The 13,168-nt window shown below is 33.6% G+C and overlaps 1 protein-coding gene across 2 annotated transcripts in view; it reads right to left on the bottom strand.

The window, feature by feature from the left end:
- LOC122020275 (probable ubiquitin-like-specific protease 2B) overlaps nt 1-11,782 on the bottom strand; it is a 38,291-nt gene extending 26,509 nt beyond the window's left edge. Inside the window, exons 1-5 of one of the 2 annotated variants that reach the window (XM_042578141.1) lie at nt 11,492-11,763; nt 2,311-2,483; nt 1,908-2,167; nt 1,708-1,804; nt 1,576-1,628 (exon numbers count right to left, since the gene is read on the bottom strand). In XM_042578141.1, coding sequence (XP_042434075.1) covers nt 1,576-1,628; nt 1,708-1,804; nt 1,908-2,167; nt 2,311-2,413 — 513 coding nt within the window. In that variant the 5' untranslated portion in view covers nt 2,414-2,483; nt 11,492-11,763. Of the gene's footprint in view, nt 1-1,575; nt 1,629-1,707; nt 1,805-1,907; nt 2,168-2,310; nt 2,484-11,491 lie in introns of both variants that reach the window. The other variant, XM_042578140.1, reaches the window with a different exon arrangement.
- Nucleotides 11,783-13,168: the final 1,386 nt, after the last annotated feature.

Below are 13,168 nucleotides of genomic sequence, written 5' to 3'. Positions count from 1 at the left end.
AAATTTGGTAGCCTCGAATCCCCACAAGCCCTTGATCTAATGTATGGGGAGTAGCATTCGAGATTTGATAGTAGGGAAGCAAACATGTGTCAATCATAGGCCTTAGGCAGTGTCAACATCGCAGGCTAGATCTACTCATGATCCAAAGATGAAGATCAACCTCAAGATCCCTGCACCCCATCCAACAATGCAATTAAACCTTAAGCTAACAATTGACAAACCATTTTAATAGATAGAGAGAAATCGTCATTCCAGCCTTACGATGCAGCCAGCAAATGTTGTGTAGGAGAAGATAACAGTTGTCTAGGAGATGACGATTCATGACGGCAGTATGGTGTGTGGTAGCAAGGAGACAATTCAAAATCAAAAATGGGTAGTGGCTTAGCGTGCTAACATGGACCCACTTGCGGTCTTTGAAGTCCCTACCTTCATTCGATTCTGCTCATCAACCTACCTTGAAGAGGGACTTCTGATACCCAAGATGACAATACCCTCCTGCTCATCAAACTTGGTCTATGTGGTTCGACTCCAAGCAATACCTCAAAACACGTGATATCGAGCCATGTCAGGGTTCTCGGTGACCCAAGCACCAGCCTTAGAGCACTCAGCAGCTCAAGCACCTTCCTCGACTTCTAAGGTGTTTGGCAGCCCAAGCAACTCCCTCAGCTTCCAAAATGCACAACGGTCGAGCACCTTCCTCAACTTCAAGAGTGCTCATGAACCCAAACGCCTGACTCAACATCTCTAACTCATAAAGCTCCGCTCAGGGTTACGACTGAGCTCCGTACACAACTTGCCCCCTCTAAGTGCCTCAAAACTCTCTAGCCTCACTAATGCCGCTAGCCCCAACAATCCCCCAACATGGTTCTAACACGAACAGCCTTACCCCGTGCAAATACAACCAAAGTAAATGAACCATAATTGGGTAAGCAACATATTAGGAGTCACAGCAACGTACAACTATGACAAGTATATCGCAATTGGGTAAACACCCGACAAGAGACGCAAGTATATCACAATTGGGTAAACACCCGACAAGAGATGCAAGTATATCACAATTGGGTAAACACCCGACAAGAGACGCAGTGATAGGGTATGGTCTGTGTGGGCCTAGTCCATCATTAGCCACACCTTTGTTAGCATTCATAATAATACATGAAACAGCCACTCATACAACCCAAAGGACAGATCATATAAAAGAGGTAACATCAACAGTAGGAATCCAAATCTCATTCTTTTCAATTCTCTCTCTAACATACTTCTCTCTCTCAAGCTCCATCAACGGAGACTAACTTAAATATCAGAGGGGCTTTGCTACACATTTCCACTGCTTTAGCATGCATGCTTGTCCACATCACTAGAGGAAGCTTCAACACTAGCATCCAACGAGGCGGACTTTTTAGACACATTAATAAAATGCTGGGAGTAATTTAGTAAAAGAAATAGAAGATAAATCACATTCTAGTAACTGCAAAAATATCTTGAATATATTAATAAAAAGCATGAAAGTTAGAGACATATATTCTTCATGAATAAGTTATCACTTGATCCAACATAAAAGTTTATTGCTATTACCTCATACATGTCTGCTGTGTAACAACTTTTAAACTCATCAGAATCCAAACAGCCTGCACAAACAAATTAAGTTGCAGAAATGAAGATATTAAACAAGAACAAAACTGCTATAAGACATATTGACCTTCATACCTTCCTCTTCCGTGCTATCAGAAGAAATACTTGATTGAGATGCAGTCATTACCGACCATCTCTCTTCATCTTCTGCAATCATGTCCACATTCATCCCCTGAGGATAAATTTGGGAAGCAAAATGAATATTTAGAAGATAGTGTTTCTGTCAGAGCATGTTATACATCAGAACTAATGTCGAAAAACTATTTGTTGCCTACACGGGTGGGATTGGTAGAATTTCCAATAGCCAGATCACAGTTTGTATTTAGAGTGGCTTCTTCAAATTCATTTTGACACAGTTGACCGTGTTCAACATAACTTGTAGAGGAAGCTATGATCTCATCCAACTGTATCTTCTCATTGCTCAAATGATGGCTCTGTTCTGGAAGATCTATGGCATAGAAGCCATTCTCATCATCTCTTCCATGCATACATAAGATACCAGATACATCTTGCTTGAGAGTCAGCCCTGAAGTATCTGCATCAGAAGATACCACAACTCCATTAGAATGCACAAATAACGAGAATAAAGAGAAAATCGGACTAGGAAAAAAACTTCTGCAAAAAAATAAAAAGCATGCCATCCAACACAAATTTTGATGTTTATTTGATCATGCATACCTACAACAATTTGTCCATGTCGTTGAGAATGAATCTTCTGTTGAAGCTTAAAATTAAGTGGCGTGTCTGATTCACTCTCAATTACATGCAATTTGATCCTCATAATCACTAAAAGTATAGCCTCCACCTATATGTCTCAATAGACAGATGTCGCCTAGCATTGTTTATATTGCCTACATTGGAAAAAACGCCTAAGCTGAATCATGCAGAATCCATTTTTCCCATAACCAAATCACTAGCCCAAATACTGTAGAAGATGTATATATAAATTATATCATGAATTCAAACATCATTTCTTGTTACCTGTATATTAAGAAACAGTGGTCTAAATACTGTTCTATGCTGCCCTATATGGACAGTACATACTAGTTTGTGCATGAAAAGGTACGTGGACCAAGTTGGATATGGCTCAAGTGAAGGGCTATATATACTGATCGATGCAACCCTAGTCACTGAGACAAGAACCTATAACCTGAGCCGATGATCAATACTCAACATGAATGGCTAGATAATGTGTCAAATGATATTTTAGCAATTTAAATAAAAGCATCCTTCCCACTTCTAATCAAGCCCCTCCTAACCACATGCTTGCCTAGCTAACCTAAAGACATATTCCCTCCTAACTTCTCATAACTCTAATAAACCCTCTTTTTATTAAAACTGTCTATCTCTATTCTCAGATACCTGCATTGTCAAAGTTCCCAAATTTAACCTTCCTTGAAGGAATATTATTTGGTAGGTGGTTTAAAGTATAGCATTAGAAGACAATGAGTTTGATCCAATAAACTAAACATTGAGTGATCATTGGACCTTGTCCCAGCATTTAGATTCCTTTGACTTCATGCTCTCAATTGATAAAATGATGTATTAGATGCCTAGATGCTTATGCCAGGAACTTGTGCCCGAGTACTAAGGCACAGGAAACTTCTATAGACAAGGTCATCTACAAGTTAATTTACTTCCACTAGATCCATGCAAGAAGCCAAGGACATCAATTTCCATAGCGTAATGTGGTAAAGCACCATAATCATAGCATTGCATCCCCACCCAACTCGAATTCACATAAGTATCCCGAAATAGGTAGAATATATTAAGATTTATATTATAATTTAAGAATAAATAGAAAAGTAAGGTTTGACAACACTAATGTTCAAAAACCTACATAGGAATACTAAAGGTGGTGCAAAGATTAAAATTTTGAGCCATGTAGAAGTTTCATTATCTAATAACCCTACAATTTCAGTATTGTATTGTGTCGTGTTGATACGATTTCAATATTTTTTAAAATATAAATATGTTAATTAAAAAATATTTTTATTAATATTTTATTGTTATAAAGAAGGATTAAGCAGGTTTAAACTGGATTTATTTTGATCAATTTAAATTAAACTAAATTTATATATACAATAATTTAATTCATAAGTATATTTTATAAGATTAGAAATTATATTATATTTTTTTTTTATTTTTCGAATTTTGTTTCTTCGGAATTTTTTCCTCTATTTATCTCACTCATTAGTGCCAAAAAATGAAATCGTCACCTTAACGGCCCCTCCAGGACAACTCCACACTATCTAGAAGGGGTAAATCACGAGAGGCATTTGTCCTAGTGCAACGACCCTTTGCATAGTGAGGTCAAGCACCGAGAGGCATTTTGCATGGGAATTGACTACAAGACCTATTGAAATAACCATCCATGCAGGTACCAGCGCCAACATGAATAGATGGAGGAAAAGAATGTTGTTCTATGCCAGACAGCACGAACGATTTTTACCATTTCGTCGCCCAGCCGAAACTAGCACCAAACGAGCTATAATTTCGGCACGTGATACACGCGCATCCGCAACAGCATGCACGATCAATTAATCGAGCGACAGAAGGAATTGAATCGATTCAATTCCTTCTGTTGCGATTAATCGATCACGGTAAAAAAAATCTATAAAAAGGCACAAGAGAGCGATCAATCAGCAGGCGAGGCGAGCAGCGACGAGGCAAGGCGAGAAAAGGCCACAGCGACGAGGCGAGGCGACAGCAGCGAGGCGAGCGGCGAGGCTAGCAGCGAGGTGGCAGCAAGGGTAGCGACCACTCCAAAGGTATGATTTCCCCTATTCGCTAGCGTCCCCGTCTCGGATACATTGCAAGCGGCGCCAGAGGAGTCGTTGGACGCCTCTAGCAATGCTAGAATCGTAGTCGGACCCCGTGATCCGCTGTTGCTGCGTGTGTTGCGTGCGTGCCCTAGTTTTTAAAAATTAAATTAAATTTTAAATTTAATTAATTTAAACAATTCCCAAGAAGGTATGATATTCCAAACAGGCTTTTATAAACCCTAATTAAACTATCCCAATAAAATATATAAAAAAATATAATTAAAATTAAAATTTTAATTAATATTTTAAAATTTTATTTTTTTTATGTTTTAAAATGCATTTAAAATTTTTTAAAAATTACAATAAATCTGATTTATATTTTAATAATTTTTTTATTATTTTAAATTTTATTTAAAAATTCAAAAAAATATAAAAATTCAGATATATATTTTAATATTTTTTGTTATTTTAAATTTCATTTAAAAATATTCTCAAAAAAATTTTAAAATTTCTAAAAAAAATCTAATAAACTAAATTTATATTCTGATATTTTTATTATTTTATATTTTTTACAAATAATAATTAATTAATTTATATAGCTATTATATATAAAGTAATATTTTCATGTTAATTTATATATTTATTATAGATAATATTTTATCTTAGAATTAATTTGAAATTTGAATCTATGAATATTAACATATTTAACTTTTATACTTTTATGATTCTAACTTCCTGAACATATAAATATATATTTTTGTCAAAGAATGTTTCGTCATATATATTTTTATCTTAAAATGTCTTTACTTGATATGTTTAAACTTTAAAATGTCTTTACTTGATATATTTAGGAAATATTACAAATCCTTAATTTTAGAAGTTTTGTATGTTGTCAAGTTTATGATTCCTAATAAAACACTTATAATCTTGTGCAATTCTGATCATTCTAAATTGAGAAAGATGAATTAATATTTTTTTGAGATTGTTTCAAATTTCAAGAAGTTACTCTTTATAGTTTATATACTTAATTTGTAAATTTACAATGATAAATACATTCTTGACATTATAAAATGATGGTCATTACTTGAAAATACGTATTATTCTTAATTTTTATATAATGCATAAGTAATGGCACCAAAACAGCAATCTCATGATCCAGCTTGGAGACACGCAAGTTGATTAAAAAAATCGATTCCATTGGCAATGTTTGCATTGTGATATGATTGGACGCGGCGGTAGCGTCACACGCCTAAAACAACATCAAGCTGGTGGACATCCAGATGTTTTTAATTGTCTAAAAGTTTCTCAAGAAGTTCATCGTGCAATGAGAGAGTAACTTGATGGCAAAAAAGAATTAAAGTATAAACAACAACGACAACGTGAACTTGTTGATAGCCGAAACTCTAAAGAACCAATCTATGATGAAATGGAAGGTCATGGTGAAGTTCCAAATAACGAAGATTTTTTAGCAGCTCTCAATGCCTCTCAAACTCAATATAACTATAAGCAAAATATGTGACATAGAAATGGCTCTGGTACCAGTGAAAGTGGCTCAACTACTGCAGCAACATTTGGAGTACAAGTGTTCGTATTATTTTAACACAAGGTGGTATTGGTCATGTTTTTTTCCTTCTATGGGATGAAGACGTGCAGCTAATATTGCTGATATTGATCCACTAGCATTCCCAGACCAAGCTAGCAAACAGACTAAGACTGATGATGCATATTCAAAAGAGAAGAAGAAATCAATCTTGCTAAATTTTTTCATTTTAATTATATTCCCCCTAATGTAGTAAACAACACATACTATCGTAGCATAGTATCCAACATCCAAAAATCTGATCCTCGTATTCAACCTCCAACTACATATGAACTTACCGATCTATATTTAGATGAACAAGTGGAGGAGATCATGACTTGAATTATATCATGCAAGAAGCAATGGAGCTTATATGAGGTTACGTTGATGTGTGATGGCTGGACAGGGCATACACAAATGAGCATTATCAACTTTCTACTATACTACAATAGAAAGGTGATATTTCATAAATCTATTGATGCAACTATAGATTATCATGATGCACCCTATATATATCATTTGATGGATAGTGTAGTTCACGAGATAGGTGCAGAACATATAATGCAGGTGATTACAGATAATGGTGACAACTTTAAAAGAGCTGGAGAGTTATTGGAGCAAAAGTATCAAACCTTATTTTGGACACCATGCGCAGCACACTGTATCGATTTGATGATGGCAAATATCGGTAACCTCAATATAGTGAAGAAGGTAGTGAAAAAAGGTTAATCTTTAGCAAATTTCCTCTATAATCATCATTGGATTCATGGATTAATAGGGAAATTTATTGATGGGGAGATTCTAAAACCAAGAGCGACTAGGTTTGCTACTCACTTTCTCCTGTTAAAATCATTGAATCGGAAAAAAGTTAGATTGAAGGTCATATTCTCTTCTGAGGATTGGGAAGCCTCTCGATATTCTAACACGACCGAAGGTAAGAAGGTGCAAAAAATTATTATATCGATCAGATTTTGGGACTATATCGCAGATATTCTTATAGCAGTAGAACCATTATTCGTTGCTCTACGTAAAGTTGATATGGACAAGAAGCCGCAAATGGGCAATGTTTACCGCCTAATTTATGAAGCAAAAAAGGAAATTAAGAGGCATCTACAATCACCGACCAAGCATCAACATTACATTGATATAATCACTACAAGATGCGACGATCAAATGGGAAAATCTATTCATTTGGTCGGTACATATTTTTTAATGATAAAGAATTTTTAATATTGTTATTAACAATTATATATGTTTAATTATTGTAGGTTATTCTCTCAATCCGACATATCAATATTGTTATAATCTTGGCACAAATGATGATTTATTAATGGCCCTCAGACATGTAATATCAAGACTATATACAAAGAGAGAATCAATTGTTAAGACTATTAATGAAAGTCGATTATTTCGAGAGACATATGGTTCTTTTAGCAATCTTATTACAGTGTCATCAGATATAAAATGGATGTAGGTAAATATAGTAAAAAATTATTACTAATTATTGTCAACAAATATAAATACTATTTTAATTTTGTTCTTATTTATCTTACAGAGCGGTGGTTACAATATAGAGGATCAGCTCCAAATTTAAAAAAGATTGCAGTATTCTCTTGACAACGTCTTCAAATGGTTGTGAAAGAAATTGATCAACTTTCTCCCTCATTCATACAAAAGTACGAAATCGTCTTTCTTATCGTCACTTAGAGAAGATTGTCTATGTTCATTATAATATGCGTCTTCAACTAAGAGTGATAACAGAAGAGAATGAAGAACAAGACCCATTTGATATTGAATTTGTCCAAACTGAGAATGATCCAATGATGCATTGGTGGAGCACTATTGAGGCTGAGAATCCATTACTTGATGAAGCAGGTGACCCACCACAACCATCTCAATTTTAACTCAACAGATTGAAAAAATACAAGCTAAAGGAGATATCTGTAAGGAAGAAGATGATGAAGCTTTTGATCAAGAATTTTGATTTTCTAGATCTCAGTCTAGACGTTCTCAAACATCTCAATTCTAAACCCAACCAAAGTCCATAGATAAAGGCAAAGGCAAAGCTCCTGCAATTTTTTCTGAAAAGAAAGAAAAAGACAAACCTCCTTTTACGGGAAAAGGTCAATTGAGAATTAGAGAAAATCCACTCAATGCAATTGATGAGCAAGAACATGATGAATGAAACATCATCACCTTCTGACACTGTAATCCGATGAGAAATTCAAAATGAGGATAGTGATGTTGATAACAGTGTAAATACTCATGGAAGCGATGACAGTGATGATGCATCTAGTGGTAAAGATTATGTTCCCCCTACTCTAGCATGAGGCCATGGATATGTGAGATAGATTACACACATGCAACTCAAGATTATGATCATGGAGTTAGAAGTACCTATTCAATATCAACGTCAATATATGGGTGATAAACAAAAGAAAGCTCATAATTATCAAGATATGCGGGAGAGTTTAGCTGAGATTGATTTTGGTACAAGTTCATCATACTCGCAACATTCTTATTATAACTCTGATGCATCATAGGGTAATCCATCATACCAGAGCTCAGGAACATATGTTTATCCTTATCCTTATCCTATACCCATTCTGATTTCAGTGGTGCCAGTTCAAATCCAACATCCAATGATGAATCGAGACATGCTGATGGACATGTGGAGAAATCAATATCAATATTGCATGTCATGGGATGATTATTTAATCAAGGCATTGGAGAACTATGGAGTTAACCTAAGCAGAATATTACAAGAACCAATACTTCCATCTAATTCACGTCACTCCTTTTGGTATTAGTAAGGTAACATATTATGATATATCAATTTTAATTCAAATTATTGATAAATCAATTTTTTTTAAACAAAACTATATTTAATTATTTTTTCTAACAATATTAAGTTGTTCAATAATTGAGAATTTATATAAAATTAATATACAACTTATTTTTAAATTATACACAATAAATATATTTATTTAATAATTACTATATATAAATAAAAATTACTGAAACAGTATCGGCACGGCACGATACCGAACCGTATCATTCCAGTACCGAAACTTTGGCACAGGTCGAGATTTTAAACCTAGATTATACCTAATTATAATGGGTTCATTCATCAGAATAGATAGAAAGTGAGCATAATATCGTCCTCACAAAAGATCATTCCTGTAGAATTCACTTTTAAATTCATGCATGAGGCAGACAATGTTGGTCCAAGGTTTGTTTCAACAATTTTAAGGATAACTAATTGAATTTTTTTTTTTTCGTTTAGTAGGTATATCATTACATGAATTAACCAAATCAAGCTCCAAATAAATTGAGTATTAATCAACACCCCCAACAAAGACAATTTGCTTAAGTAAAACTACTTATAGAATTTTAATGAATAATTTATCCTAAGTTGCTTATTTTCTTACTCATGTTTTTATATCAAAATTCTAACCAACTTTAACAAATTTTAAATAAGCATCTTAAGTTTTGAATTAATTAAACATTTTAATCTAAAACCATAATTTTATCATTAAGCCAAATACTAGATTTATTTAATTGTCATTAGTCAAACTTGTAATTTGACTTTGCTCAAAAGATTTTGATTCGTTGTTACAATTCTTATTCTACTAAATTTATTTTATTCTCTTGTGATGTCATACAAAATTATTCAATATTCAAATCAACACACAATTATGGTAATACTTATTTTGTCACCTTTAATTATAATTCTTCTCTAACATCATTAAATTCTACCCACTCTCCAACGTTAATTGCATAATTCAAATTCAATATTGTCTCCAACATTAACCGAAAACTCTAAAATTTAATATATATATCCCGCGTTAATTCATGAGTTCAAGTTTAATCTTATTTTGAAGGCTCGATTTTTGAAAGCTACTGTTGAACTTCTTTTTTGGAAATTTAGTCTTTAACAGCATTTGATTTAATCTCTGTAATGAAAGCTTTTAAGTTGATTCAAATATTCATGGTTGGTTCTTATCTTGATTAATTTAGTCAGTGAGCCTTTTCCATTCGCGCCATAGAAAACTATCCTTAAAAAATTGAGAGTGACCAGAGGAGTCTAGAAACAAATTCTACAAGTGAATTTTTACTGACCTTATCACATTTAACTATTGTTGCTTTATTTAACTTGTGATGATTTATATTATTAGATGAGTTCTAACATGTACGTACCCCTCAAAAGAGCATGTGCCTTTACTAGCTAGTGTTACCTGGTTAAGGAATATGGCCTTTTCAGAAAGGATTGAGCCACATGTACTCTATATATCTTAATTTTTCATCATAAAAAAATAAGTGAATGGGTATGGAAATGGAGTAGGCTATTGAGGATCAAATCATTATAAATTAAAGTGTTTGCATTGCTTTTACCATTGTGTTTGTTGATTGATTGCCTAGATTAATTTATTCATTTACACATTGCAGAATTCATTTAAATTCAAATTTTTTCCATAATCTTTTTAAAATTGTATACCCACAAACCACTTCCCTTTTGGAGGTTAACTGAAATGGCTCATCCATTAAAGATATGGTATAGATGACAATATTAAGACTCATGATTCAAGTAGACAAAATCCTACTACAAGATAAAATTGTGCGATGTAGAAAAGGTAAATATTCCATATAGCTAATTTCAAACAACTTTGAACTCTTTTCATTAGATGTCACTTAAGTTAAAGTGAAAAAATATATCCCTTTTTGCAGCCCTTATTTGTAGAATGAATGAGTGGTTCAATTGAGAATCTCAAATTGGCCTTCAGTTATCTCGAGAGGTAACTCACACATAATGCCAGACTGCCAATAGCAATAAGCAATAATGAGCCAAAAATCTAGCTGTCTATAGTTCATACAGAAATCATTTCTGAAAGAGGAACAACCAAATCATTAAGGGTACTTAATTCTAACAGGATATGAACAAGGTGTTTTAAGGCAATTAAGTATCCACATTTGGCTTAACAAATCATGTAGTAGATCCATTTATATGTCAATTCTAAACAGAAAACTAAGAAAAATTTATGAAAAAAAATAGGTATGAAGTTTTCGGACATAGATCAAACAATAACAACCTAATCCATCTCTGAATTAATATATTATTGGCCAGACCAATAGTAACAACTAGTTTGACATTTAATCTACTCTGAAAATATTTAAATGATACCAAATATACAATAAATACTAACCATAATAGGCAGATAGCATATGCCAATAAAATATAAATTATACGAACTAGACAACCAATCCAAGTCAAGACAACTCAACCAGTCTACCTAGTTTTTCATAGGGTCAGTACAAAGTCTGAAACGTAGATTATACCATCTAAAACATCATTCAAAGATTTCAGCAAGAGTAAACTAAGTCATAGTACCACATAAACCATTCTGTGAAAATTCCGCCATCAATTAACCATTGTTCTAGGGTAAAACAACGGAAACTCAACCAAGATATCTAATTTAAAAAAATAAATAAATAGGTAAGTGGATGAGGTGCTTACAGGCCTGCAGATAGCGGTACTTGTCAACCTCGTCGTCCATCTTAGATCCCACTTTGGAGTGAAACCTCGCTGTGTACCTCTCGACCGCCGCCTCCACGGCCTCCTCCTCCGCGCTGAAGTCAAACACGGCGAGATCCTTCTGAGACAAATCCCTCATCACGCTACCGAGAACTAAGAAAAGCAATCCACCAGTCGAAGAGGGGAAGGCCGAATATGTGGCATCGCTCGCCGCGTCTCTGCAGGTCTGAGAACCTGAGGATCGCGTGGGGATTTGGTAAAAGAAAAAAGGAAGAGCAGTCGCGATTTCGAACCCTAAATTTATAGTAACAGCGTTACGAAGAATATAACGGGCCGGTTCGATTTGCAAATGAATCGGAATTTGATTGTGTTATATTCTGAGGAATTTAGGGAATTTTTAAAAATGAATTTGATAATATAATATAACAACCTAATAGCTACTTACATAATTACAACAGCTATAATATTATAACTACTCCATAATTATAACATTATGAGATTATAATTACTATATCGATAATTGTTACAATATAATATTAGCTAGTATTTTTATTGTAATAATTATGAACTATAATAGCTAAGCATAATATTATTAGTATTAATTAAAGTTAAAATATTATTATAAAATAATATTGATCAGTGTTAACTAGAGAATATTCATATTATTATAGTTATGAATTATGATTATAATATTATTAGTGTTGACCAGAGTTAAAGTGTTTATGAACTCTACTGTAATAAAATCAAAAGATAAAGAAAAGATAGTTTTGTAAATAAAAAATATACTAATGTGGGATGAAATTTTATTTTTGATAATAAATCCAAAAAGATGCTCTTTTGACTTATTCTATTAAAAAAATGCTCTTTTAATTTTTTGTAAAAAAGAATATTTTATTCATGTTATTTGTTAACTAAATAAATCTAAATCTAAATATGTGTGTGAATAAATTTTCATTTTATTAAAATTAAATAAATTTTTCATGTTCAAATGCAAGCATAAAGACATGGACAATTCTTAAGGCCTCTACGAGCACATTACACTATAAAAAAATATCTATTTAACAACAAAATTAGTGATGGAGGTTAAAATTCGTCGTTAATGTCTCTAATTAGCGACAAAATTTAGTTTCTATAGTTAATTAGCAATGGAGAAGAGTTTTTGGCATTATTATGGGGATTAAATTTAATTCCCATTGATCAATAGCGATGGAATAGAGACGGAATCTCTTTTTCATCATTTTGTTAGCAACGGAATTATATAATTTTGTCATTAAATAGCGACAGAGTTTAAATCTCATCGCTAACATAATGATAGAAAAAATATTCCATCACTATTTTAGGGATCAAAATTAGGGCTAAACCCTAATCTTGCATTCCCCGATCTCTCTGATCTCCAACATCCTCTCCTCTCTAATCTCTGACGTCCTCTTCTAACTCCGATGTCTCTGGCGTCCTCTCCACCTCGATCTTGGTTTGCTCCTCTCCCCTTCCCTCTCCTCTCATTTTTCATGTCGTGAGCTCATGACCATGAGCTTGGCTACTTGTGAGCTTGGGTCGCGAGCTTAACTGTCCGTGAGCTCGTGGCCATGAGTTTAATCAATCAGATCTACCCTGGTCATGAGGTCTCGTTGAGGCCTCGACCGGCCACAAGTTGTAGGG

Source organism: Zingiber officinale, chromosome 9A (genome assembly GCF_018446385.1).
Source record: "Zingiber officinale cultivar Zhangliang chromosome 9A, Zo_v1.1, whole genome shotgun sequence".
Classification (NCBI taxonomy): Eukaryota; Viridiplantae; Streptophyta; class Magnoliopsida; order Zingiberales; family Zingiberaceae; genus Zingiber; species Zingiber officinale.
This window is presented reverse-complemented; position numbering and strand designations above follow the sequence as displayed.